This window comes from Prionailurus bengalensis, chromosome E2, assembly GCF_016509475.1.
Source record: "Prionailurus bengalensis isolate Pbe53 chromosome E2, Fcat_Pben_1.1_paternal_pri, whole genome shotgun sequence".
Lineage (NCBI taxonomy): Eukaryota > Metazoa > Chordata > Mammalia > Carnivora > Felidae > Prionailurus > Prionailurus bengalensis.
In genome coordinates this window covers 35,183,217-35,210,330 of record NC_057352.1, presented here as the reverse complement: position 1 = coordinate 35,210,330, position 27,114 = coordinate 35,183,217, and the positions used below count along the sequence as shown (strand labels likewise).

Below are 27,114 nucleotides of genomic sequence, written 5' to 3'. Positions count from 1 at the left end.
CTCTGCATAATTAGCTGGTGAATGGAGCTCAGGGGAGGACCCGTTTGGGGCCATCCTCAGGCTGGATTATCTGCTAGCGAGATCATGTTCTTGATTGTGGAGCTGTGCAGGGACCTTGAAAGTGTGCGTGTGTCAGGACACGGGAGCCAGGGCAGGCTCTGGATGCCCTGGTAGGAAGATAGGAAAGCCAGCTGGGATTGCCCTGTCTTTAAGCTCTGTTGACCTCACCCATTGCTGACCCCTGGGAAGGCATAGCCTGAAGGCGTGAACAGGTATATGAGGGACTCTTATTTCTTTGTGATAATGAGATCAGCTTGGGGCATCTCCTATTCCTTTTACCACCAAGTGGGACCCCATCACCCATACCTCCCTTCCCTGGATCATGTGCCTGTGTAGAGTGATTACCAACAGTGGGGTGACAGCTCAGAGAAACAGATGGCAACCTGAGCTCTGATTCCAGCTCCAGACCTTGCCAGCTGGTGACCCTGAGTGTTTCCTTTCCCTTCTGGGGCCTCAGTTTCCCTGTCTGGAAAATGGATGGACAAGGGAGAGGGTCAGAAAAGATAGCCCTCAAGGTATCTTCCAAGTCTGATGTTGCTCTTGCTTTCCATGAACCAACATGGTGGGATGGCCAAGGGAAGTTGGTGGAACTTGAAAGAATATTGAGGGAGCCCAGGCATCAGGAGTCAGAAGACCCTGGTCTATCCTCCTGCCAAGTATTTTGAGCAGTCTCCCAGAGCCTCAGTTTCCACATCCGTAAATGGGGGTGATAACATGCCCCTTCAGGGTTGGGGCAGAGCCATGACCCAGCAAGACAGCATCTGTGAACACACTCCAGAAAGTGCAGAGCACTCTATGCATGTGCGGCTGTTTTCCTTGCACTTAGAAGGTGTAAAGGGTTTCCTTTTTTGCACAACGCACATCTGTCAGAGCAGGACACCCAGGCTCAGCACGGTGGGGCCTTTGCTGACCGCGGTCCCCTTCTTCTTCTCTCTCCAGCTACATTCGCTGTTACTACTGGGCTGTGAAGACCCTCATCACCATTGGTGGGCTGCCTGACCCCAAGACACTCTTCGAAATTATCTTCCAGGGGCTGAACTATTTCACCGGTGTCTTTGCTTTCTCTGTGATGATCGGACAGGTACCTGGGTCCCTGGTCTGGCTTGCCACGCACCTGCCTGCGGGGCCCGTCTCCTTCCCACTGCTGCCACAGATGTCACCATCTGTGGCCATTTCTTTTGAACTAAGCCCGGGAAAGAGCACAGGACCTCGAGTCAGGAGGCTGGAGCCCTGGGGCCTGCCGGGTGAAGAGGATGGTGCAGAGGTCTGGGTCCGATTCTTCTCTGCCGTTGCTTCCATTTGAAATGTCGGTCCCTTTGGGGAGTCTTTGGAGAGCTGGGCCGAATGGCTTTCTGCAAAGCCTGGGGATTTGGGCTGTTCCCTTGGAGAGAAACCTTGAGAGTATCTATTATGCTGGGGGTGCATCTCATGTTCTAATCAGCACATGGGGCCGCAATCAGCCGGCCTCAAAATTGCCTCTAGGGGCCCTGCCCTGCAGGGCAGTACACTGAGTTATTTCCTCCAGTAAGTTCAAAGTGGTCTCTGGCACCAAGGGGCCATGTCATACCAGAATCAGCCCAGCCCAGCGAGGCATCTTCTCCTGGTGGGGCCCTAGGGGCCCTCACGTCCCATGTCCACCCTGGAGGTGGAGTTTCCCTTGTCAGACAGTCCCCTATCTCTGTGTGTAGACATGGGTCTCCCTGTCTCCTGATCCCCCTTCCTCGAGCACCCCTGGTCAGTGTAGAGTAAACATGCTCATGACCCATGTCCCCAGAGCCCCACTCTGATCCTTGACTTTTCCTCCCCGGCCCTAGATGAGAGACGTGGTGGGGGCCGCCACTGCAGGGCAGACCTACTACCGCAGCTGCATGGACAGCACAGTGAAGTACATGAACTTCTACAAGATCCCCAGGTCCGTACAGAACCGTGTCAAGACCTGGTACGAATACACCTGGCAGTCCCAAGGCATGCTGGGTAAGACCAGTGCCCCGGCTGCCAGGCAGCTACCCCCTGGCCACCTCCTCCCGGGGCCCTGCCTTTTTGGTCCCAACCTTTGACCCTGTGTCCCTGAGGTCCTGAACACTTACTTAAGTGAGAGGGGCCTAGGGAGGCCTGTGAGGTGCCCCAGGCTGGGCCGTCGAGAGACCCCTGAAGACTTGAGAGCCATGTCTTCTGGATGCCCTGCCCCCTCACTTCACCTGTTTTGAAATACATCCCCATCAGAGATGGAAGTACAGTTGAAATCAGGAGAGAAGGAAGACCCCCCTCTCGCTTTCTCTTTCCATATACACACATACACATATATTGTTTGTCAACTTTGTGATTTTATGCTTTCCTTCTGAAATTATTTGGCTACAACCATGCATTTCATTCACCACTGTTTCTGCCTTCTTGTCAGAAGAACTGGGATGTGCTCAGGAATTCTTGCAAAAGTGGGAGAACCTTAACCTGTACGTTGTTTTCAAATGTAGTGAAGTTTTTGTGAATTCTAAACGGAACCCTTCATAAAATTTGAATATGCTATTTATATGTTGATTTATTTACAATTATGTTTTTTCCAGTTTCTTTTTTATCTTTGGGAGCTACTAATTTTGTTTTCAGAGCGTAGACATCATTTTGGAGCCCTCTGACAAGCCTCTGGGCCACTGACTGTGTGCCTTAGAGCCCCCTCAACTCTCTCAGCTAATTAAGGAGCCCCCCACTGCTTCCATGGGCTTCCCTCTGGCCTTGAAGAAGCTACACCTCAACTCCAAGCTCTCCTGAGCTGAAGGTGTTGTCAAATCTGTGAGCGTAGAATCTTCATTAGCGTCTGTTGCTACTGTACTCACTCTACACAAGGCACATTCACATGCATGGCCTCGTCTGTGCCAGTGATGGACTTGTGACATCTGAATCATTGCCCTCTTTCACAAGGGTGCACATTAAGGACCAGAGAGGGCTCTGACATGCCCAGGGTCATACAGATCAGCTCTTGAGCCCATAAATAATTGTGGTGGAGTAGAAGGGAATCGGGATTGGGGTCAGGTTGTGCCTTTCTTGTCCCCAGTACCAACATTCATTCTGTGCCAGGCTCCCCACTGAGCACTGCAGACCCATCATGGGGAAAAATAGACAGGGCCCCTGCTCTCCTGGGACTGGCCTTGGAGCCCCACGGCCTGTGTGGGATCTGATTCTATCCCCCTGGGCTGCGAGCAAGTCACTGCCCTCCTGAACCTCCCTTTCTGTAAGGTGGGGGTTATAGTAGTGGGCACCTCTTGTGTTGCTGGGAGATTTAACAAAACCATCTCTGTAAAGCTCTGTAAAACAGTGTTTGAAATACCTTAGTTCTTGCTAACATTCTTAGAGCATGAGGAGGACAGACTAGTATTAACAAACCATTGCAATAAAGAGTGTGATCAGCGTTGCAGCACAGAGACTGCTAACATAATAGTGGGTGGGGGAATCTCAAGAGAAGGCTTCTTGGAGGAGTACTGGGTTCTGAAGGATGAGTGGAAGTTACCTATGGGGGTGTTTCCTGCAGAGGGAACAGCATCCAAAAAGCCCAGAGAGGGTACTCTCCCAGTATAGAATGGTTCTAGATAGCAGAGGAATGGTGTGGCTGGGGTCCCATGTGGGGGGAGTGGGGGGTAGAGGCTTGGATGTGTCTCTGACCATTGCCAGGGTCTCCTTTGCAGATGAGTCAGAACTGATGGTGCAGCTTCCGGACAAGATGCGGTTAGACCTCGCCATCGATGTGAACTATAACATTGTCAGTAAAGTGGCTCTCTTCCAGGTATGGCCCACCTAGCGCCCTCATCCCCAGGGTTCTGGGAAGCCCCAAGCCCCCACCCTCCTCTAAACGGGCATTCTTTCCCCCTCCTCCTGGGGACAGGGCTGTGACCGACAGTTGATCTTTGACATGCTGAAGAGGCTTCGTTCTGTCGTCTACCTGCCCAATGACTATGTGTGCAAGAAGGTGAGTGGCCCGAGGCAGCTGCAAGGCAGTCTGGGATTTAGAGCGCATCTCCCTGCTAGGAGCTGTGCTGAAGGGGGTGCCTCTGAAGGCCCAGGGGGTTTGCAAGCCCAGGGAGAGCAGAATTGCTGGGGAGGGACAGGGACTATAGCACCAGTGAGCTGACCCCAGGGCTCCTGGGTTGTTTGGCATTGAACTCAGGTGTGCCTCAGGCTTTGCTCCTTTTGACACAGGACCAGGGGAATCAGGACGAGGAACCCCACTTTCCAGAAAAGGAAAGTGACCAACCTAACGAGAAGTAGGTCCTTGACTGTGTAGATGAAACTGCTCCCAGGGTCTTGGTCTTCCTTTCAGAAAAATGGGGCAGCAGAAGGGCTGGGATAGGTCAGAGGTTGCAAACTGATGGCCTTTGCATAGCAGCCAGCCCATTCGTTGTTTTGTGGGGTTTTTTTCCTAATCCTAAAAAAGTGTTGAAATAGTCCCCAACCTTTAAAAACTTGAAGGTTTTGGGGTGCCTGGGTGGCTCAGTTTTATGAGCATCCAACTTCAGCTCAGGTCATGATCTCACAGTTCGTGGGTTCAGGCCCTGCATCAGGCTCTGTGTTGACAGCTCAGAGCTTGGAGCCTGCTTCGGATTCTGTGTCTCCCTCTCTCTCTCTGCCCCTCCCCCACTAGCACTCTGTCTCTGTCTCTCTCTCTCTCTCTCTCTCTCAAAAATAAATAAACATTAAAACTTTTTTTTTTAATTTGAAGCTTTGCATAGAAAGTCAGATTTCTGGCTGAAAACAGAAAAAAATCTGTTAGCACTGAGCCCTACTTTCCCAAATAGCAAGAGTCCCCATTGCCCTCCCTCCTGATGCCACAGGCCCCACCCCTCCCCGCTGCCCCATACCAGGCTCCCCTCACCCCTTAAACCACCCCTCTGATCCTGGAAAACATTTGGATTTGAACCCAGGGCTCCACATGTCTAGGGCTTCTGCTTCCATTCTTCAAGGTGAGACCAAGGTCACCTGGTGAGTGAGTGGTTAAGGTGGAAGGACAGGAACTCAGGTTTGAGTCCTCTTGTTCCCAAGCTGTCAAGACAATGTGTGTACAGGGGTGAAAAAAAAACCCAAGCAACCCCTGTAAGACTCAGGAAACCAGCCCAAGAAGGCCCCCATCTCCAAGTTGTATGCTGTGCAGCAGTGAAGTTTCTGGAAGCAGAGAGCCCAGGGAAATGAGGAAACAGTGTTACAGCTGGTTGAGAATTTAGAGAGGTAGCCCTAGAGGCCAAGGGGTTTGGGAGCAATAGAGTGATTTGTCTGATGCTGGAGCTGCTTCCTAGCTGTGCAGCCTTGGGGCACTGGCTTCCCCTCTCTGACTCTCTCTCTTCTCATGGGTAAAGTAGGGATGTTGAGGGTACCGCCTCATGGGATGGTTGTGCAAATTGAGTAAGTTGTGCCTACAGAGTTTGGCACCGTGCTGGCACAGAGAAGGTACCATTGCTGCTGTTATTATCCTTGAGGATAATGTAGAATTTACTGCAAATGAGGAAGCGTCAGCCAGGTGGTTGGAGTCGGCAGGTGGAAGTGAGCCCTTGATAAGCAAGTGCGAATGGCAACCTCTGCTGTCCAGTTTTGCTCCATGATGATCTCTCTGAGACACCCCTGGGGCACCGCCCCCTCACCGCCCCCCCAAACAGGGCTGGTTAGTTAGGTGAGGGTGAGCTCTTTAGACCCTTCAGTCCGTGTCAAATTGAACACAGAAACAGGGAAATGAAACTTCCCGTTTGTTAAGAAGCTCATGCACGTGTGAGATGTCCAGGAAACGTTTGTCAAATGAATCAGAAGTGTAATCGATTTACCTGCCCTTGATCTCTGTCCTTTCAGGCGTGACCCACAGGAAGTAGGGGTCTGTTGGGGGCATGAGGATCAGAAGGTGCATAACAGACGGGGTTTCTGATGGCAGTCCAAAGCAAGCTATTCATTCATCATTTGTTTTAATTTGGGGTTAAGACCATTGAAATAGTTTGCTACAGCTTCTGTAACAAAGGACCAGAGATTGGGTGGCTTAAACAACAGAAATGTATTGTGTCACCATCCTGGAGGCTGGAAGTCCAAGATCAAGGTGTCGGTAGGGGTTGGTTCCTTCTCAAGGCTGTGAGGAAAGGATCCGCTCCTCTCTCCTTGGCTTATAGATGGCTCTCCCCTCCCTGGGTCACTTCATGTTGTCTTCTCTGTATGCCTGTCTCTGTCCAAATGTCCCCTCTATAAGAACACCAGTCATGTTGGGTGAGGGACTCACCCAACTCCAGTTCGGCCTCATCTTAATTTAACTAATTATATCTGCAATGACCCTCTTTCCAAAGAAGGTCATATTCTGAGCAACTGGGGTTAGGACTTCACCAAGTGAGTTTGGGAGGGACACAGTTTACCCCACAACAACCATAAAGTCTGGAACCAGACCGCCTGGGTTCAAATCCCTGCTCTCCCCTGGCCTAGCTTTGTGCCCTCAGGCAAAGAGTTCGTATCCCAGAGCTGTTGGGGATTAAGCAGGCTCAGACACATATAACACTTAGAACAGTGCCTCGCACAGACGAACGTTGTACAAGGGCCAGACAACATGACTGATGTTGTTCTCATTCCTATTTCAATCAGCCAATGCTTACCAAGCTCCTGAAGTGGTATGTGCTCGGCACAGGTATCAGCTTATTGTATGAACCACTGTTGGACTTTCCATGCCTCTGGGCCCTCCACTGGAGTGTATCAATGGGAGTTTGCAGAATGCATTGCACCTGCACCTCCTAGCTTACCTCAAATTTTGCTTTCCATCACACCACTAACTCCCCATATAACCCTGTCAGGCAGGTTCAGGGTGGCCACTCTCCCCAATCCACAGATGGGGAGACTGAGGCCCCAGAGGGGAAGCGACCAAGTTGGTGGTGGGGCTGGATGCCGGCTCACATTCCTCTGTGCTGTGCCACCAGCCTCTGGGCCCAGCCCTGCTGCCTTTATGGTCATTTTGGGAAAGGACAGAGGGGCTCACCCTTTCTCTGTTTCAGGGGGAGATAGGCCGAGAGATGTACATCATCCAGGCAGGACAGGTGCAGGTCCTGGGTGGCCCTGATGGGAAGGCCGTGCTGGTGACGCTGAAGGCTGGATCTGTGTTTGGAGAAATAAGGTCAGAGGGATGCTGGGGTGAAATGAGGGGACGTGGGCCCCAGCTGGAGGGGCGGGTGGCCAGCGGGTGGGACTTCGTCCTCAAGGGCTATGGATCCTGACATATGCAGGGTCGGCCCCGGCTCTCCGCCGTGTGGGGCCGCCACCGTGCTCCAGGCAAGAGGTGGAGAGGAGCAGTTTAGTGGGATCATAGCCACAGCCTGCCACATCTCACCTCCCTCCCTTTTCTGCCCCAGCTTGCTGGCTGTTGGTGGCGGGAATCGTCGCACCGCCAATGTGGTCGCCCACGGGTTCACCAACCTCTTCATTCTGGATAAGAAGGACCTGAATGAAATTTTGGTGCATTATCCCGAGTCTCAGAAGTTACTCCGGAAGAAGGCCAGGTACATTAGTTTTATTTTAAAAAGTCTGTATCCACTTCAGTGTGCATTTTGTAAAGACTAAAACTTTCGCTTATATAACCATTGTACCTTTATCAAAATCAGGAAATTCAGTATTGAAATGATGCTATTATCTCATCCCTAATCCATCTTCAAATTTGATTACTTGTCCCAGTCGTGCCTTTTACGGCCTTTCCTATCTTCTTTTCTATTCCTGAATCCAGTGGAGGACCACCTGTTCATTACACTGCCTCGTATCTGCAGTCTCCTTCGATCTGGGTTGGTTCCTCAGACTTTTTCCATCTTTAGTTACTTTGAAGAGGACAGGTCAGTTATTTTGTAGAATGTCTCTTCATTTAGATTCAGCTGATGTTCTGATATTTTCTCATGATTACCTTCAGGTTCTGCATTAGGGCAGAAATTACTCAGAAGCAATGTTGTGGGGGCGCCTGGCTGGCTGGGTCGGTAGAGGATGTGTCTCTTGTTGTTCAAGCCTCATGTTGGTTGTAGAACTTACTTTATTATTTAAAAAAAATTTTTTTTTACGTTTATTTATTTTTGAGACAGAGAGAGACAGAGTATGAACGGGGGAGGGTCAGAGAGAGAGGGAGACACAGAATCTGAAACAGGCTCCAGGCTCTGAGCTGTCAGCACAGAGCCCGATGCGGGGCTTGAACTCACGAACTGCGAGATCATGACCTGAGCCAAAGTTGGACGCCCAACTGACTGAGCCACCCAGGCACCCCGAGCTTACTTAAAAAAAAAAAAAAAGGGATGTTGTATTCTTCTTAGTGCAGCATATCGAGAGGCATGGGATGCTGGTTTCTCCCAGTATTGTTGAGGATTTTCCTTTCCATCACTTGGTTAATTAAGCCTTCTGGACTCTAAAGTTAACATTTTTCTCTTTGAAATTGATAAGTAATTAGTGGGGAGTCACTCTGAGGCTATCTGGACCTCCTGTTCCCCATCAAGCCTTCACTTGCTACTTCCAGTGCCCATTGAGGGTTCTTGCTAAATCAGTGATTGCCGCAGGGGTTTGCCAAATGGTAATTTTTGACTCCTACGTATTGTGCCTTCTATGTTTATTAGTGAGCATTCTACTTTAAGGAAGAGCTTTCTCTTCCTTCCCATTTATTGGTTTATTCATTTATCTATATCAATATGGATTTGTTTTGTTCCATAAATATCATGTTACATTGTTTTGGTGTCAAATTGCACTAAATTTGGCCAGCAGGCGCCTCTTCAGGCTTGTTCTTGTGACTCTTTGTAACGTCCCCAACACGTTTTAGCACTTTCTTGCTAACAGCCACAATAAGATGCTCTAGGGTCATCTTGTACTTTCCCTGCCACATCCCTGGAAATGGCCATTTGATTCCTTGTAGGTGGAAATGGTTTTTAGAAACCAACATTTGAGCACTCCATGTGCTTATTGCTACTGGGGTGCTACTAGGCTCTGAAGTGGGCAGAGCTGGGAAATACACCCACATGCAAATATACATAAATAAGTGTAGGAGCACCTGGGTGGCTCAGTCAGTTGAGTGTCCGACTTCAGCTCAGGTCATGATCTCATGGTTCATGAGTTCAAGTCCCGCATCAGGCTCGCTGCTGTCAGTGTGGAGCCTGCTAGGATTCTCTCTTTCCCTCTCTCTCTCTCTCTGCCCCTCCCCCACTTGTGTTTTCTCTCTCTCTCTCTCTCTCAAAAATAAAACAGTAAACATTAAAAAAATAAGTGTATCTATATATGTGTATATATCAACATCTATTTTTCTGTCTATATCTGTGTCTGTACCTAACGATTTCAGTCCAACACCATGGAAATCCTTCTAATCTGTTCCTTTCCCATATTTGGTAAATTTCTTCTCCAACCCTGAGAAATTTAGCTCTCTTTACCCTCATTACATTAACTCCTTTGTTCAGTCCTACCACATAGAGAAAGCAGTTTCAGAATTGCTCTCCCATACCACTGGGGTGGGGGCTGGGGAGAAGCCTTCTCAGCAGAATTCAACATTTGGTGCATTTCCTTTGGTCTTTAGCCTGAGTGTCTACGATGTAAGTGTTGTGTTCAGAGTTATTTGGATTCATTTCTTTTTTCTCCCTTTAGTGTGGGTGTTCTGTTCATGTGAAATACACCCAGGTTTGCATCCCATTTTTTATGATTCCTCTCCCCCAATCCTTGTTGATTTTTTGTTGTTTTGAATATGTCAAACATTAACATGGCACCCAAAGTCATAATGCAACAAAATGGGATGCCCGGAGACTGTCCCAGCCACCCCCCAACCGGTTGCCCCTATACAAACCCAGGCTCATTAGCTTCTGCTGCTTCCTCAATGTGTTTCCTTCTGCAGAAATGGGCAGATGGGTGAATATTTTATTTTCTTTTCTGTCTCACACAAAAGGTAGAATACTGTAGACTTTCTTTTGCACTTTGCTTTTTTTCACATGACAACAAATCCTGAGAAGCCTTCTCTATCAGGCCATAGACCCATCTGCATTCCTCTGATGCTTGCAGACCATTTCTATGAATGGGCGTTTAGGCCATTTCCAATATTTTGCAATTCTCAACAGTGCTGCAGCGAACCACCTCATGTATCTGTGTTTTGTACTGTTGAAGAATAGGTAAGTTTTTAGAAAAGCAGTTTTTTTTTGTTTGTTTGTTTTCAAACCCTTCAGATCAGGTTTTGAGTTGAGTGATGGAGGCAGCAGGGTGTGGTAGAAAAATCCACAACAGGCTTGGGAAGTTACAGGGCTCAAACCCTGTCCTTGTGAGGTACTGGATGTGTGGTTTTAGAGAAGTTACTCAACTTCTCGGGCTCAGTTTTCTGCAGTTCTATAAAATAAGGGTAATCCCCTCTACTGTGTTGTTGGGAAGATTAAATAAAATAGTGTGTATGAATGTCTCCAGCAAGGTACCTGGCATGTGGGAGAGCTCAGTGAACATTAATAATGGTTCCTATTTATCCATTAAATCCTCTCTATAATTTTCTCATTGGATAAAGCCTTTTCAAATCTATATATCTGGTTTTGCCTCCCTTGCCTTTTATCATATATTCCTATTTTCTACCTCATTCTATGAAATGACACCATAAATAAACTGCCTCCATTCACAGCACACAATAATTTATTGAGTACATAGTTCTAGGCCCTGGGGACACAGCAGGGACCCAATAAAGCTTGAATTCTAATAGGGGAGACCAACAATGGAGAAATGAATGGTTATGCGATATCCCCAGCTGGGCACAGGGCCATGAGGGGACACAAACCACATCGAGGAGACAGAAGTGATGGAGGGAGTTACTTGAGATAAGTTGGCCAGGAAAAACCATTCTGAGGAAAGTGGTATTTCAGCCGGGACCTGCACAGAATAAAAGCATGAGCAGGACTGCTTGCAGGGAAGAGCATTCCAGCCAGAGGGAATAGCATGTGCAAAGGCTCTGCGGAGGAGCAAGCTCAGTGTGTGCGTGGACCAGCAAGAAAATAAGAGTAGCTTGATATGGGATGGGAGAAGTCAAGGGGATGAGCTTGGGTAGGGCCTCGCAGGTGACGCCTTGCAGTGGCTTTGGGTTTTATTCTGAGGGAGATGGCAGCTGTGTGGGGTTTTACACAGACAAATGATTTGACATGACTTAAGTTTTAAGAAAACCCCTTCGGCACCCCCAGGTGAATGGAGGCTGTGTTGATGTTGGCCCATAATACATGCAGGATGTTGGGGTCCCCTGAGGAAGGAGGCCGCCCTGTAACCCAGCTTCCCTGTTTGCTCTTAGGGAAGCCACTGGGCCCTTCCAAAGGCTGGTCTGTCTGAACTTCTCCCACAAAATTTGCCCATTTCCTCCTGCTCTCCCGAGGAACAGGGAAATATAGCCAATCCTCATTAGTCGCGTATTTGCGATTCTGTGTTTGCAATTCGCCTACTCACTAAAATTTATTTGTAACCCCGAAATCAGCACTCACGGGCATTCCCAGTAATCCGTGGATGTGTGCAGACCAGTGAAAACTTTGAGTTTCCCGAAGTGCACGTCCTGGGCAGAAGTTGAACAAGGTGACGCTCTGCTTTATTGTTTCAGCTCGTAAGCGTCTGAACACTTGGAAGCAAGCGTCCTTTTGTGGTCTGTTTAGTGCCACCTTTTTCACATTTTTGTGATCCTTATTGGTGATTTTGCTATTTAAAATGGCCCCTAAGTGTAGTGCTGAGGTGCTGTCTGTGTTCCCAAGGGCAAGAGGGCTGGGATGGGCCTTACAGAGGAAACACGTGGGTTAGACAAGCTTCATTGAGGCATGACTTTCAGAGATGTTCGTCGTGAGTTCAATGGTAATGAATCAACTGTGTATTACATAAGATGTCTGTAAACAGAAACACACACAAATATTGATCAGTTGATGAAAATGTTGTCATGAGAGGCTCGCAGAAACTAAGCCTGTGTTTGCCCCAGAAACAATGACTCGGTGTTCACTAATTCAGTGTTTGCAGGGGCTCTACAGAGCGACACTACCAGGAATAGTGAGAATCGACTGTTTATGTCGGAGAGCGGGCTCCAGGTCTCCCTACCCTGCCTTCTTCCCCCAGCAAGAGGAGCAAGGCCCAAGAAAGCCACCCATTTCTTTGGCTAGGTTAGGTGAGAGTGTGGCAAATCAACTAGCATCCCGCAGAGGCTCCTGACCACGTGTGGTGAGCCTGTGCCTGGCACTGGAGGAGGCCGAGGGGCTGAGGTGCTGGCCCGGGGTGGGGAGCAGCCAGAGAAAGGAGTTGCTGATGGGCCTTGCAGCACAGAGGCCCTGGGACCAGAGCTGTGGCATGATTCATCAGAGAGGTGGTTCTCTGGAAAGGCAAGCTTGAGGACAGAGGCAGGGGATCATGTGGGAGCTCTGCCCATCAAAGGAAAAGACAGTCTGAGAGCCACAGAGCCTGGGGATGTCTGAGTTGGTGACAGCCACGTGCGGGATTCTGTCTAAACTACCTGCTTTACAGATAGAGGACCGGAGGCCCCGAATAAGTGAAGTGCTCAGCTCTCTGGCTTGGCCGCTCCAAGAAATGGGGCAAAAAGGTCTCATGTATGCTACTTTCTCCAGGGATGAATGTGCGATCCTACTTATAGGAAAATGCGTCATCGGAAAATGAGGCTGAATTTCCTTAATCTGGCAATGTCCCAGAAGCCAGCTCAGTGTCTCAAAAGAGAGACAGCCCCTTAGCAATCAGAAAAGGTCCCATAGATAGTTCTTTTGTGTCATTTTTGTACCACGCCGAGCCTTCCCACAGACTGTCATGCTGTGAGTTACGGACTAAATGACACAGGTGACAGTGCCAGGCATGGAGAGGCCGCTGATGAATTATCATGTTTGTGTTCTCCTGGGGGAGTCCCAGCCGGAAAATGCAAGTCTTGGGCAATTAATATCAATATGCACAATTTAAATCCATTGCCTCTGATTAGATAAGCAGCCAGTAATGGCCTCATTTTTAAACAAACAAGTTTTGCTGGAGCCCTGGTGAATGAATTTGCCAATTAGGAGTCTAGGCCCACTAGACTGCAGACACAATTCATTTGCTCTTGAGCCAAACCACTCATCACATATCTGTAGCGTGAAATATTCCTTATCAAAGGCTGGGGCTCTGTTCGATGGAAGATTGTCTCCTTATTTAGAGATCAGGGTGGCAAACTGCATTTAAATCTGGGTTTTAATTCTGCCCCTGTGATTTCCTCACTGTGTGACCTTGGGAAAATTACTTACCCCTCTGGCCTTGCATATCTTTATTTGAAATGAGTTAGAAAAATAGGGCCTACCTGTGAGGATTCTGTGAGATTTAAATGACAGAATGTGTATCAGTTATCTGTTGTTACGTAATGATATTACCACACACTGAGTAGCTTTTAAAACCACACGTATTGATTACCTCAGAGTTTCCGTGGGTCAGAAGTCTGGGGTGGCTTTGGTGGGTCTGCTGCAAGGCTATAATCAAGGTGCGGGCCAGAGCTGAGTCCCATCTCAAATGTCCCCTGGGGAAGGACCTGCTTCCAAGGTCACATGCTTGTGAGCCGACTTCAGTGTCTTGTGGTTGTAGGACTGGGGGTCTCAGTTCCCAGCTAATTGTTGGCCGGAAGCTGCCCTCGGTTCTTGCCACGTGGGCCTCCCCCAGCATGTCCACTTGCTTCATCAAAGCCAGTGAGGGAGAGTCTCCTTGCAAGACAGAGATCACAGTCCCATGTGACATATTCACAAAGGTGGTATCTGATCACCCTTGCTGTATTCTGCTGGTTGAAAGCAAGTCACATGTCCCACTCACCCCTCAAGGGGAGGGAACACCAGGGAGGGGGATCTCAGGGGCCACTGAAGAGAGTCTGTAAAGGACTGAGCATAGCACCTGACACATACAGACACTCAGTAAGTGTTGACAGAGGTGATGGTGAGGATGGCAAAATGACAGGGAAGCAAAAGGAAGAGAAGGGAAAGGCTTTGGGTCTTTTTTCAGCGGAGCATCCTATTTCTGAGTCCATATGTTATAGTATCATTCAGTATTTCCCGTGTGACCTCAGAAAAGTTCTTGACCCCTCTGAGCCTGCATTCCTCCTCTATAAGGTACAGACAATAAACCCACGTCGTCCCGGTTGCTCCCATCACTGACTGAGATGCGACGCATAAAGCACTTCGCGCCCTGCTTACTCACAGTTCGCCGGCCAAAACCACCACCGCCACAGCACAACCCCAGTGGATTCTACGTGAATGATGCTTTATTCTCTCCCAGAGCATGCTTGTGATGTTCACGGGCGCTGCTTTCTTTCAGGCGCATGCTAAGAAATAACAACAAGCCCAAGGAGAAGAGCGTGTTCATCCTTCCTCCCCGGGCAGGCACCCCCAAGCTGTTCAACGCCGCCCTGGCCGTAGCAGGAAAGATGGGCGCCAAGGGGGCAAAAGCCGGCAAGCTTGCCCACCTGAGGGCCCGGCTCAAGGAACTGGCTGCGCTGGAGGCAGCAGCGAGGCAGCAGCAGTTGCTGGAACAGGTAACGCGGTTGGTTCCCCAGCCTCCCTGTCCATTTCAGCCTCGTGCCAGAGAGAGGGCCAGGGTGCCTCAGAGAGCGGGGAAATCTCTCCCCCTTCTTCACATCAGTCAGGACTCATTTGGTTGCAAGTGACAGAAATGCAAGTCACGGTGCCAGCTCATGTTAGCTTAAAAAAACAGGGAATTGATGGGGGTCAGGTAGCTGGGCAGTTCAGGCAAGGCTGGATCCAGGAGTTCAGACGATGCCTAGGGGACTGGTTTTGCCATTCTGTCATTCCTGCTTTCCTCAGGGACGGCATCCCATCACAAGGGCACTAGGGTTACATCCTTCTGGTTTAGCAACTCCCAACAGAAAGTCCCTCTTTCCCCATGATTCCAGCAAAAGTCCCAGGGCTCACTGTCACTGGACAGAATCGGCTCGCGTGCCACTTCCCCAGCCACCGACTGTGGTGGTGTGGAGAGACCAGGCTCCCCTGCCTGGGCTGAGGGGGGCAGTCCTCCTACAGGAAGTCCTCCTGCACTTGCAGAGGTAGGAGCAGTGGGTGTAGGCAGGGAATGTCCCTCCCCAGATGGCAGTGATGTCCTCATATTTTATATTTGTGTCTGTGACACTTGAAAAGATTTGAAGAGAAAAAACTCTGCAGCAGGCACAGTGCCAACTGTCCTACCCGCCCCAGTCCTCGGAAATCTGAAGGGAATTTTAAAATTAGTTCTGGGACTCTTTTCTGTGACTAATGCCAAAAATGTCAATTAGAATGATTGCACTAATTATGACTATTCATGACTGTCCTTTAGGGAGGCTGTTGGGAAGGAGGCCGTGGTTAGGTAGCAGCTCCGTGGCAGGGAGGGGACTGCAGTCCACATGACAGAATTCAAAGGGGGCACCTGGGTGGCTCAATCGGTTAAGCGTCTGACTTCAGCTCAGGTAATGATCTCGCAGTTCGTGGGTTCCAGCCCCGCATCGGACTCACTGCTGTCAGCGCAGAGCCTGCTTTGGATCTTCTGTTTCCCCTCCCTCTTTGCCCCTCCCCCACTTGCGTTCTCTTTCTCAAAAATAAATAAATCTTGGGCGGGGGGCCGGGGTGGGGGGCGCGGCAGGAAACGAGCCTAGTGAACTTATTCTCAAGCCAGGCTGGTGTCAGAGTCTGGGGGACCTGTCCAGAGATCATTTGATATCTGGAGTCTGGGAGTTGACATCAAAGCTCCCTGGGGTTCCAGTATCTTCTCAAGATACAGCCACCCAGGGCCTCAGACTGAGGACAGATATGATTGCCTGGCTCACAAACTGTCAGAGTCAAGGTCGAACCAGCAAGTTGGGGTCCTTAGTGCCGGCTGCTGCGTGGGACTGAGCAGACGTGAGCTCCAAGGCTCTTCTCAGTACAGTGAAAGGCTTTATCTGAAATGGGGCTTATTGCTACTGAATATTAGCTCTTTACCCAGGCAGCTTGGAGATGTGAATTAAATTTGCATGAGAATTCTAATAAAAGTCAGTTTTAGAACAATCAGGGCAGAATGGCAGAGTGCAAGGAGCTCTTAAATAATAATCCAAAGATACGGGTCTAAATCCCAGCTCTGTCACCACCAGGTCTGTGATCCGGGGAAGTTCCTCAAGCTTTCTGAGATGCAGATTACTCATGGTTGCCACATGGCATTGTATAGATGAAGCAGGATACCTTGGATGTCTTTCTTTTTTTAAATATTTGTTTATTTTTGAGAGAGAAAGAGAGAGAGCATGAGTGGGAGAGGGGCAGAGGGAGAGGGGGACAGAGGATCTGAAGCAGACTCCAAGCTGTCAGCATGGACCCTGATGCAGGGCTCGAACCCACAAACCATGAGATCATGACCAGAGCTGAAGTCGGATGCTTAACTGACTGAGCCACCCAGGTGCCCCTTGGATATCTTTTATAAGGCATTTTGAACATGGCGAAGCACTTGACCAACCTTCCCATGATTCTTCTGGATCCATTCACAGCAGGATGCTTCAGGAAGCCCCATCAGGGCACCATCTTGCCCTGGAAGAGTGTTGTCAGAGTTTAGGGCAGATAGGGGAAGGTGGAACAGGTGTACCAAAACATGCAGGAACACTGAGACAGAGGGAGTGGTTTGTCCCCAGAGCTGCCTTGGGTTCTTGGAGTGGGGTTCCCTACCCCACTTCCCTTCCTTCAACACCCTATTACTTGAGCAAACTTCAGACGTCTCTGTTCCTCACGAGCATGCTGACGGCCTTCACTTTAATTCACGTGTGGGTCTTGCACAGCTGTGGACCATTCAGGCCCCCTTTTCTGGGGGCCACTCTCTCCCATTTATTTTCATGCAGAGATGGGTCAGACAGGGCAGGTGGGGTCACGAATATCCATGAAGGCTTGGGTTTTTACTGATACACAGACCATGGCCAGTGTCCATAGGAACCACAAAGGCTGGGGTTGGAAGTACCCACCAAGTCCCCAAGTATGGGGGCTGAGCCCAGCTTAGTGCCAGTGGTATCCTGCCCATTCTTCTCCCCGGGGAGGAGAGGTCTCAACCTTTGAGAGCTTCCAGAAAGGGGGACAGCCCACAGCTACTTCTGCCATCTCAGCCTTTTACCTTGTTTGCTTAGAATTTGTCTCATTCACCCAGGAGCACCCAGCCCTGGTAACTGGACAGTGGACAGGGCCACTGGTAAGTGGACAGGGCCGCCGGCTCAGCTTTGCAAAGGCTTGGTGGTTCTCCTTCTTGGTCTCAGCCTCTCCTCCCTCAGTGGCTCAGGGGCAGGCTTGAACCTGCAGCTCCACTCTGGCTTCTAGCCCTGCCCATCAACAGAGACCCAAAAAGACCTTCCGCTAAGTCCAGCCAGGACTTTTTAATTCCTAAACTTCACCATAATATACTCTGTGTCTACCAAATAATCCTGATGCCTTCCATCCCCCCACTTCTCATCCATTATATTGAACCCCTGAGTCCTCTGCCATTCTCCTCCTTTGCGGTATGAGAAAGGGGAACAGGGAGGTGTGCGAGACCCCTCTAAGACCCCTCCAAGAAATGTCCTATGTTCTTTGCCTCACCAATCACCCTTTCCGGTTTCAGGCCAAGAGCTCGCAAGACACTGCGGGAGAGGCGGGATCCGCCGCCCCAGACCAGCCAGCACCGCCAGAGCCCCCAGCCCGCAGCTCTCCGCCACCTGCCTCCCCTGAGAGGCCCGAGGAAGGCAGGGAAGGGGCGGCTGGGCCGGAGGAGCACTCGGTGCAGATCCGCATGAGCCCAGGCCCAGATCCCGGTGAACAGATCCTGTTGGTGGAGATCCCGGAGGAGAAGGAGATCCCGGAGGAGAAGAAGGAGATCCCGGAGGAGAAGGAGATCCCAGAGGAGAAGAAGGAGATCCTGGAGGAGAAGGAGATCCCCGAAGAGGAGGAGATCCTGGAGGAGAAGGAGATCCCGGAGGAGAAGAAGGAGATCCCGGAGGAGAAGAAGGAGATCCCGGAGGAGAAGGAGATCCTGGAGGAGAAGGAGATCCCGGAGAAGAAGGAGATCCCGGAGGAGAAGGAGATCTCCGAAGAGGAGGAGATCCCGGAGGAGAAGAAGGAGATCCCGGAGGAGAAGAAGGAGATCCCAGAGGAGAAGGAGACCCCGGAGGAGAAGAAGGAGATCCCAGAGGAGAAGCAGGAGGCCGAGTGAGGCGGCCGCCAGCGAGCCACTTCCGGCAGGTGCAGGCGTGTCCCGAGCAACGCGCCCCTCTCCTACAGGCCCAGATTCCCGGACTCAGTAGCGTCTGTCATTCTGGGCCAGCGGGCTTCTGCCAAGGCTGGTTTTGAAGTCAACAAATGCCGTTAGTGTCCCTGAGTTCCCACCATCACCTGAGAACCCTACCTCTTCCGACTGTTATTTTTAAAAACAAAATTCTTTTCTATTTAAAAAGTTTGTGGGGAAAGGCTAGACAGAATGGGACTCCAACCCTCCAGGAAGCTTTGTTGGAGACGAAAGGGTTATTGAATGTTTGGGTTTCAACCTCCCACATTTCAAGGATAGAAAACCTGCCAGCAGGTGGGAAGCCTGGCTGGCTCAGTGGGTAGAACATGGGACCCTTGATCTCAAGGTTGTGGGTTCAAGCCCCACATTGGGTGTAGAGATTTTTGTCAGCAGAAGGGTAGTTATGCTCTGCTGCTCATTTGACTAAATGGGAACTGTGGCTCACCTGACCTGATTAGGGACAGGATGCCCATTAGGGTAGTTAAGCATGGATCTCTCCCCGGGTTGCATTCAGTTCTGAGTCCGATGCCATCACCTAGTTCTGGTCTGCAGGGATTCATGCTTGCTTACTTTAACACCGTTGCCATAGAGATGATGGTGGCAACTTCCATTAATCCTAGAAGACAAAATTATAGCTGACACCACTGAAGTTCCTGATGCTTCCCCAGATCAAGTCAAGTCATGTTGCTTTAAATTTTTTTTTTTCAACGTTTATTTATTTTTGGGACAGAGAGAGACAGAGCATGAACGGGGAAGGGGCAGAGAGAGAGGGAGACACAGAATCGGAAACAGGCTCCAGGCTCTGAGCCATCAGCCCAGAGCCTGACGCGGGGCTTGAACTCACGGACCGCGAGATTGTGACCGGGCTGAAGTCAGACGCTTAACCGACTGCGCCACCCAGGCGCCCCAAGTCATGTTGCTTTAATGATTCAAAATAAAAGAGGGGGAGGTGGGATGGGGAGGAGTCCTCAGTCACTGAATATTGGGAGGATTTCATTTGCATATCTAATGGCTCTTGGGGGAGTGGGTGATTAAACACAAAAACCCGTCCTGGGCCATTTGTTTCCACCAGCAACAATGAACACAAAAAGCCCCGGAATTCCAATAGGTACTGCCCATTTTATATAAAATTGCAGGACATTGTGAACTGCTGAAGAGGCCTTTGAGGGCTTACAAATGTGTGTATTTGTCTATCGGCCTAAAACCAGAACATTCATTTCCCTTGTGAAAAAAATGAAACAATATGGGAGTTCTCAGCCTGGTCTAAACACTTCCAAATCCCAGGGTAACAAACAGATTTCTCTAGTTGATGACATACCATGTGATCTGAGTAATCACATTGTATATAGTGATGAGCAGCATTATTTTAGCCTTTTAAAAAGCTTTCATTAATTTATTTTAATAAATTTTTATGGGTATGAAAGGCTACCTAGTTAAAATGATCCCTCCTACCCCTGGTGCCCAACCTCCCTGGTCCCCTTCCTGGAAGCAGCCACTATTATCAATTTCTTATGCTCTTCCTTTTTTTTTTTTTCTTTCACAAATAATAACATACTAGAGCTGCTGTTGTTTTTCATATGATTTATTCTGAAGATTCTTTCTTCTTACTATATAGAGGGGATGCTTATTTTTCATGCCTACAATCTAGTCCATTGTCTGCAAGTATCATAACATTTAACGGCTCTCCAATTGACAGGCATTTGCCATGTTTTCAATCTTATGCTGTAAAGAAATAGTGCTGCAATTAAAAAAATCATATACATAACTTCACTGGGAAACGCTGTTTTTAAATAGGGGAAATCTGGAGGTTTGGGCTAATTTTTGCTTTACCATCCCCAATTATCATATTCATATTTACACTACATATTCTGTTTTCTTTCTTTTTTGAGAGAGAGAGACAGAGACAGAGCGTGAGCGATGAAGGGGCAGAAAGAGAGGGAGACCCAGAATCCAAAGCAGGCTCCAGGCTCTGAGCTGTCAGCACAGAGCCCGATGCAGGGCTCAAATCCACAAACCAAGAGATTGTGACCTGAGCCCAACTCGGATGCTTAACCAACTGAGCCACCCAGGTGCCCCCGCACTTCCTGTTCTAAATCCAAGCATAGAGAATGCTTCCATTTTTAGCAAGTATTTCAGATATATCAATCAAGTCAGTGTATTACCCTTCAGTAGATGGCAAATGTTTTGAAGGCACCTTCACTGTGAGATCCTATTTTATAAGGATTCTTTTTTTATATGAACATACTCATTATTTTAGATATCAACTCTTGAATGTATACTGCTTATTATATAAAGCGAGAGATTCTTGAGGTTTTCCAAGAATTGTCCTGGAAAGAAAATTGATTTCTTTTCTTTTTCTTTTTCTTTTTCTTTTTTTAATTTACATCCAACTTAGCATAGAGTGCAACAGTGATTTCAGGGGTAGATTCCTTAATGTCCCTTACCCATTTAGCCCATCTCCCCTGCCACAACCCCCTCAGTAACTGTTTGTTCTCCATATTTAAAAGTCTCTTATGTTTTGTCCCCCTCCCTGTTTTTATATTATTTTTGCTTCCCTTCCCTTGTGTTCATCTGTTCTGGTCTTAAAGTCCTCATGAGTGAAGTCATATGATATTTGTCTTTCTCTGACTCATTTCGATTAACATAATACCTTCTAGTTCCATCCATGTAGTTGCAAATGGCAAGATTTCATTCTTTTTGATTGCCGAGCAGTACTCTATTGTATATATATACATCTTCTTTATCCATTCATCCATCGATGGACATTTGGGCTCTTTCCATACTTTGGCTATTGTTGATAGTGCTGCTATAAACATTGGATGCATGTGCCCCTTCAAAACAGCATACCTGTATCCCTTGGATAAATACATAGTAGTGCAATTACTGGGTCATAGGGTAGTTCTATTTTTAATTTTTTGAGGAACCTCCATACTGTTTTCCAGAGTGGCTGCACCAGTTTGCATTCCCACCAGCAGTACAAAAGAGATCCTCTTTCTCTGCAACCTCGCCAACATCTGTTGTTGCCCAAGTTGTTAATGTTAGCCATTCTGACAGGTGTGAGGTGATATCTCATTGTGGTTTTCGTTTGTATTTCCCTGATGATCAGTGATGTTGAGCATTTTTTCATGTGTCGGTTGGCCATCTGGATGTCTTCTTTGGAGAAATGTCTATTCATGTCTTTTGCCCTTTTCTTCACTGGATTATTTGTTTTTTGGGTGTTGAGTTTGATAAGTTCTTTATAGATTTTGGATACTAACCCTTTATCTGCTATGTTGTTTGCAAATATCTTCTCCCATTCCATCGGTTGCCAAAAGTTTTGCTGATTGTTCCCTTCACCGTCCAGAAGCTTTTTATTTTGATGAGGTCCCAGTAGTTCATTTTTGCTTTTGTTTCCATTGCCTTTGGAGACGTGTTGAGTAAGAAGTTGCTGCAGCCAAGATCAAAGAGGTTGTTGCCTGCTTTCTCCTCGAGGATTTTGAAGGCTTCCTGTCTTTCATTTAGGTCTCTCATTCATTTTGAGTTTATTTTTGTGTATGGTGTAAGAAAGTGATCCAAATTCATTCTTCTGCATGTTGCTGTCCAGTTTTCCCAGCACCACTGGCTGAAGAGACTGCCTTTATTGCACTGGATATTCTTTCTTGCTTTATCAAAGATTAGTTGGCCATACTTTGTGGGTCCATTTCTGGGTTCTCTGTTCTGTTCCATTGATCTGAGTGTCTGTTTTTGTGCCAGTACCATACTGTCTTGATGATTACAGCTTTGTAGTATAGCTTGAAGTCCGGGATGGTGATGCCTCCTGCTTTGGTTTTCTTTTTCAAGATTGCTTTGGCTATTCTGGGTCTTTTCTGGTTCCATACAAATTTTAGGATTGTTTGTTCTAGCTCTGTGAAGAATGCTGGTGTTATTTAAAAATTTTTTTAATGTTTATTTATTTTTGAGAGACAGAGAGAGAGAGACAGATTCAGAGTGGGGGAGGGACAGAGAGAGACACACACAGAATCTGAAGCAGGCTCCAAGCTCTGAGCTGTCAGCACAGAGCCTGACACGGGGCTTGAACTCACGAACTGTGAGATCATGACCTGAGCCGAAGTCAGACGCTTAACCGGCTGAGCCAGCCAGGTGCCCCATGGTGTTATTTTGATAGATACTGCATTGAATATGTAGATTGCTTTGGGTAATACTGACATTTTAACAATATTTGTTCTTCCTATCCAGGAACATGGAATATTTTTCCATTTGTTGGTGTCTTCTTCAATTTCTTTCATAAGCTTTCTGTAGTTTTCAGTGTATAGATTTTTCACCTCTTTGGTTAGATTTATTCCTAGGTATTTTTTGGTGCAATTGTAAATGGGATCGATTCCTTGATTTCTCTTTCTGTTGCTTCATTATTGATGTATAGGAATGCAACAGATTTCTGTGCATTGATTTTATATCCTGCCACTTTGCTGAATTCATGGATCAGTTCTAGTAGTTTTTTGGTGGAATCTTTTGGGTTTTCCATATACACTATCATGTCATCTGCAAAGAGTGAAAGTTTGACCTCCTCCTGGCTGATTTGGATGCCTTTTATTTCTTTGTGTTGTCTGATTGCTGAGCCTAAGACTTCCAATACTGTGTTGAATAACAGTTTTGAGAGTGGACATCCCTGTCTTGTTCCTGACCTTAGGGGGAAAGGTCTTAGTTTTTCCCCATTGAGGATGATATTAGCATTGGGTCTTTCATATATGACTTTTATGATCTTGAGGTATGATCCTTCTATCCCTACTTTCTTAAGGATTTTTATCAAGAAAGGATGCTGTGTTTTGTCAAATACTTTCTCTGCATCTATTGAGAGGATCATGTGGTTCTTGTCCTTTCTTTTATTGATGTGATGAATCCCATTAATTGTTTTGTGGATATTGAACCAGCCCTGCATCCCAGGTATAAATTCCACTTGGTCGTGGTGAATAATTTTTTTAATGTATTGTTGGCTAATATCTTGTTGAGGGTTTTTGCATCCATGTTCATCAGGGAAATTGGTCTATAGTTCTCCTTTTTAGTGGTGTCTTTGTCTGGTTCTGGAATCAAGGTAATGCTGGCTTCATAGAAAGAGTTTGGAAGTTTTCCCTCCATTTCTATTTTGTGGAACAGCTTCAAGAGAATAGATGTTAACTCTTCCTTAAATGTTTGGTAGAATTCCCCTGGAAAGCCATCTGGCCCTGGACTCTTGTTTTTTGGGAGATTTTTGATTACTAATTTGATTTCTTTACTGATGATGGGTCTGTTCAAATTTTCTATTTTAGTTTTGGTAGTGTATATGTTTGTATGAATTTGTTCATTTCTTCCAGATTGCCCATTTTGTTGATGTATAATTATTCATAATATTCTCTTATTATTGTTTCTATTTCTGCTGTGTTGGTTGTGATCTCCCCTCTTCCATTCTTGATTTTGTTTATTTGGGTCCTTTTTTTTCTTTTTGATCAAACTGGCTAATAGTTTATCAATTTTGAAAATTCTTTCAAAGAACCAGCTTCTGGTTTCATTGATCTGTTCTACTGTTTTTTGTTTGTTTGTTTTTTGTTGTTGTTTGTTTTTGGTTTTGATAGCATTGATTTCTGCTCTAATCTTTATTATTTCCTGCCTTCTGCTGGTTTGGGGTTTTATTTGCTGTTCTTTTTCCAGCTCATTAAAGTGTAAGATTAGGTTGTGTTTCTGAGACCTTTCTTCCTTCTTTAGGAAGGCCTGGATTGCTATATACTTCCCTCTTATGCCCACCTTTGCTGCATCCCAGAGTTTTGGGCTGGGGTGTTATCATTTTAATTGGCTTCCATGTAATTTTTAATTTCCTCTTTAACTTCTTGGTTAGCCCATTCATTCTTTAATAGGATGTTCTTTAGTCTCCAAGTATTTGTTATCTTTCCATTTTTTCTTGTGGTCGATTTCGAGTTTCATAGTGTTGTGGTCTGAAAATATGAATGGTATGATCTCAATCTTTTTGTATTTGTTGAGGGCTGATTTGTGTCCTGGTATGTGATCTATTCTGGAGAACGTTTCATGTGCACTGGAGAAGAATGTATGTTCTGCTGCTTTAGGATGAAATGTTCTGAATATATCTGTTAAGTCCATCTGCTCCAGTGTGTCATTCAAAGCCATTGTTTCCTTGTTGATTTTTCTGATTAGATGATCTGTCCATTGTTGTAAGTGGGGTGTTGAGGTCCCCTACTATTATGGTATTCTTATCAATGTTTGAGTTTCTTTATGTTTGTGATGAATTGATTTATATATTTGGGTTATTCCACATTTGGAACATAAATGTTTACAATTGTTAGGTCTTCTTGGTGGATAGACCCCTTGATTATGATATAATGCCCTTCTGCATCTCTTGGTACAGTCTTTATTTTAAAGTCTAGATTGTCTGATATAAGTATGGCTACTCTGGCTTTCTTTTGGTGTCCATTAGCATGAAAGATGGTTCTCCATCCCCTTACTTTCAATCTGAAGGTGTCTTTAGGTCTAAAGTGGGTCTCTTGTAAACAACATATAGATGGGGTCTTGTTTTCTTATCTATTCTGTTACCCTGTGTCTTTTGATTGGAGCATTTAGTCCATTGATGTTTAGAGTGAGTACTGGAAGATATGAATTTATTGTCATTATGTTTCTTGTCGAGTTGGAGTTTCTGGTGGTGTTCTCTGGTCCTTTCTAGTCTTTGTTGCTTTTGGTCTTGATTTATTTGTTTTTTATTTTCGTCTTTTCTCCCCGCAGAGAGTCCTCCTTAAAATTTCTTGCAGGGCTGATTTAGTGGTCACAAACTCCTTTAATTTTTGTTTGGGAAACTTTTTATCTCTCCTTCTATTTTGAATGACAGCCTTGCTGGATAAAGAATTCTTGGCTGCATATTTTTCTGATTCAGCACATTGAATATATCCTGCCACTCCTTTCTGGCTTGCCAAGTTTCTGTGGATAGGTCTGCCACACACCTGACCTGTCCTCTCTTGTAGGTTAAGGACTGTTTTTCCCTTGCTGCTTTCATGATTCTTTCCTTACCTGAGTATTTTGTGAATTTGACTATGATATGCCTTGTTGATGGTCGGTTTTTGTTGAATCTAATGGGATTCAACACTAGATGAATGTGCTCTCTGGATTTTGATGTCTGTGTCTTTCCCCAGGTTAGGAAAGTTTTCAGCTATGATTTGCTCACATAACCCTTCTACCCCCTTTTCTCTCTCTTCATCTTCTGAGACTCCTATGATTCTGATGTTGTTCCTTTTTAATGAATCACTGATTTCTCTAATTCTTAAATCATGCTCTTTTGCCTTAATCTCCCTTTTTTTCTGCTTCATTGTTCTCCATAAGTTTGTCCTCTGTATCGCTGATTTCTCTGCTCTGCCTCATCCATCCTTGCCACCATGGCATCCATTTGAAATTGCAGCTCAGTTATACCATTTTTTATTTCATCCTGGCTAGCTTTTACTTCTTTTATCTCCACAGAAAGGGATTCGAATCTATTTTCAACTCCAGCTAGTCTTCTTATTATCATGATTCTAAATTCTGGTTCAGACATCTTGCTTGCATCTGTGTTAGTTAAGTCCCTGGCTGTCGTGTCTTCCTGCCCTTTCTTTTTGGGTGAATTCCTTCATTTCATCATTTTGAAGGGAGAAAAGGAATTAATGAGGTAAAAACATTTTTTTAATTAAAATAAAAAAATTAAACTTAAAAAACTGAAAACAACACACACACACACACACACACACACACTAAAATTAAATAAATTATGGTAGATCCTAGGTGTGTTTTGGTCTGGGTGTTGAAAGGAGCTTGATTAGAGAAAAAAAGGGAAAGAAAAAAAGGAAATCCTTTGAAAATTTGAAAAAATGAATACACTGCAATAGAAATAAAATGAAACAATAGAAGTAAAATAGAATTTGAAAAAATTTACACAAAAGTAAAATATATAGTAGAAAAAAATAAAAATATTTTTAGTAAAAATTGAAAATAAAAATAAAGTTTTTCTCTCTCTGTATTCAAGAAAAAGAAACGAAAAAGAGAAAAAAAAGAAAAAGAAAAGAGAAAATTGAATAGATGGACCAGCGAACAGACTGAAATACGATTGAACTTACTTTGTTTTCCCCTAGAAGTCAAACTATGAATCTCTTTATAGTCCGCAAACTAAGCAGGCAGAGAGACTTGTGTTCCTGAAGACCGAGGTTGGCTCCGTTGGGCGGAGCTTGGTGTAATGGCTCCGTTCTCCACTAGATGGCGCTGCTTAGCTTACTGGGGTGGATTGTGGTGGTGCTTGTCGGTGCGTATGCACATGCGCGGGATTGGTGACAATGGCGGCACCCAGGTACCCATTCTCTAGGATTGGAACTCTGTTCTACCCGATAAGCAATCCCGCACCCATCCTTTGTCTCTGGCTTCCATCCACTCCCCACTTTTACACTGTCCATGACCAAGCTGTCAGGTTCCCAGGCGGTACCTCCCTCCTGAGTTTTATCTCAGATGCAACTGTGTTTCCTGACCCCTTGTTTCTGAGGGACTGTGGTTTGACTTGCTCCGCCCCTCTGTGGGAGGGTCTCACCGAGAGACCGCCGGGTGTGGGTCTGGAACGTTTGTGGGTCTGTGCTGCCACTGATGCCCAGACTGCGGCCCCTGCCCCAGAAAAAGTTCACGCGATCGCGTAGCAGCAGCGTTTCAGGGGTTGTGGCAAATCACAACACGCATCTGGCACCAGGCTTCACCCCCGACGACCTTGTTCCAGCACCAGCGAATGTGGTTGTTCTCCAGGGTCCGCTGACACCTTTGCCTGTGGGGGCGGGGGCCACACAGCCTCTACCCGATGTCCTGCCAGCAGGGGAACCACCACTCCCCATGTGG

General features: G+C 46.8%; 1 protein-coding gene across 1 annotated transcript in view; it reads left to right on the top strand.

Annotated features, from left to right (window-relative positions):
* The window catches only part of CNGB1 (cyclic nucleotide gated channel subunit beta 1), a 50,192-nt gene extending 47,609 nt beyond the window's left edge, over positions 1-2,583 (top strand). The window contains exons 26-27 of the mRNA XM_043599313.1: positions 1,000-1,141; positions 1,875-2,583. Of these exons, the coding sequence (XP_043455248.1) occupies positions 1,000-1,141; positions 1,875-2,117 (385 nt within the window). The 3' untranslated portion in view covers positions 2,118-2,583. The remainder of the gene's footprint in view (positions 1-999; positions 1,142-1,874) is intronic.
* The last annotated feature ends 24,531 nt before the right edge of the window (positions 2,584-27,114 follow it).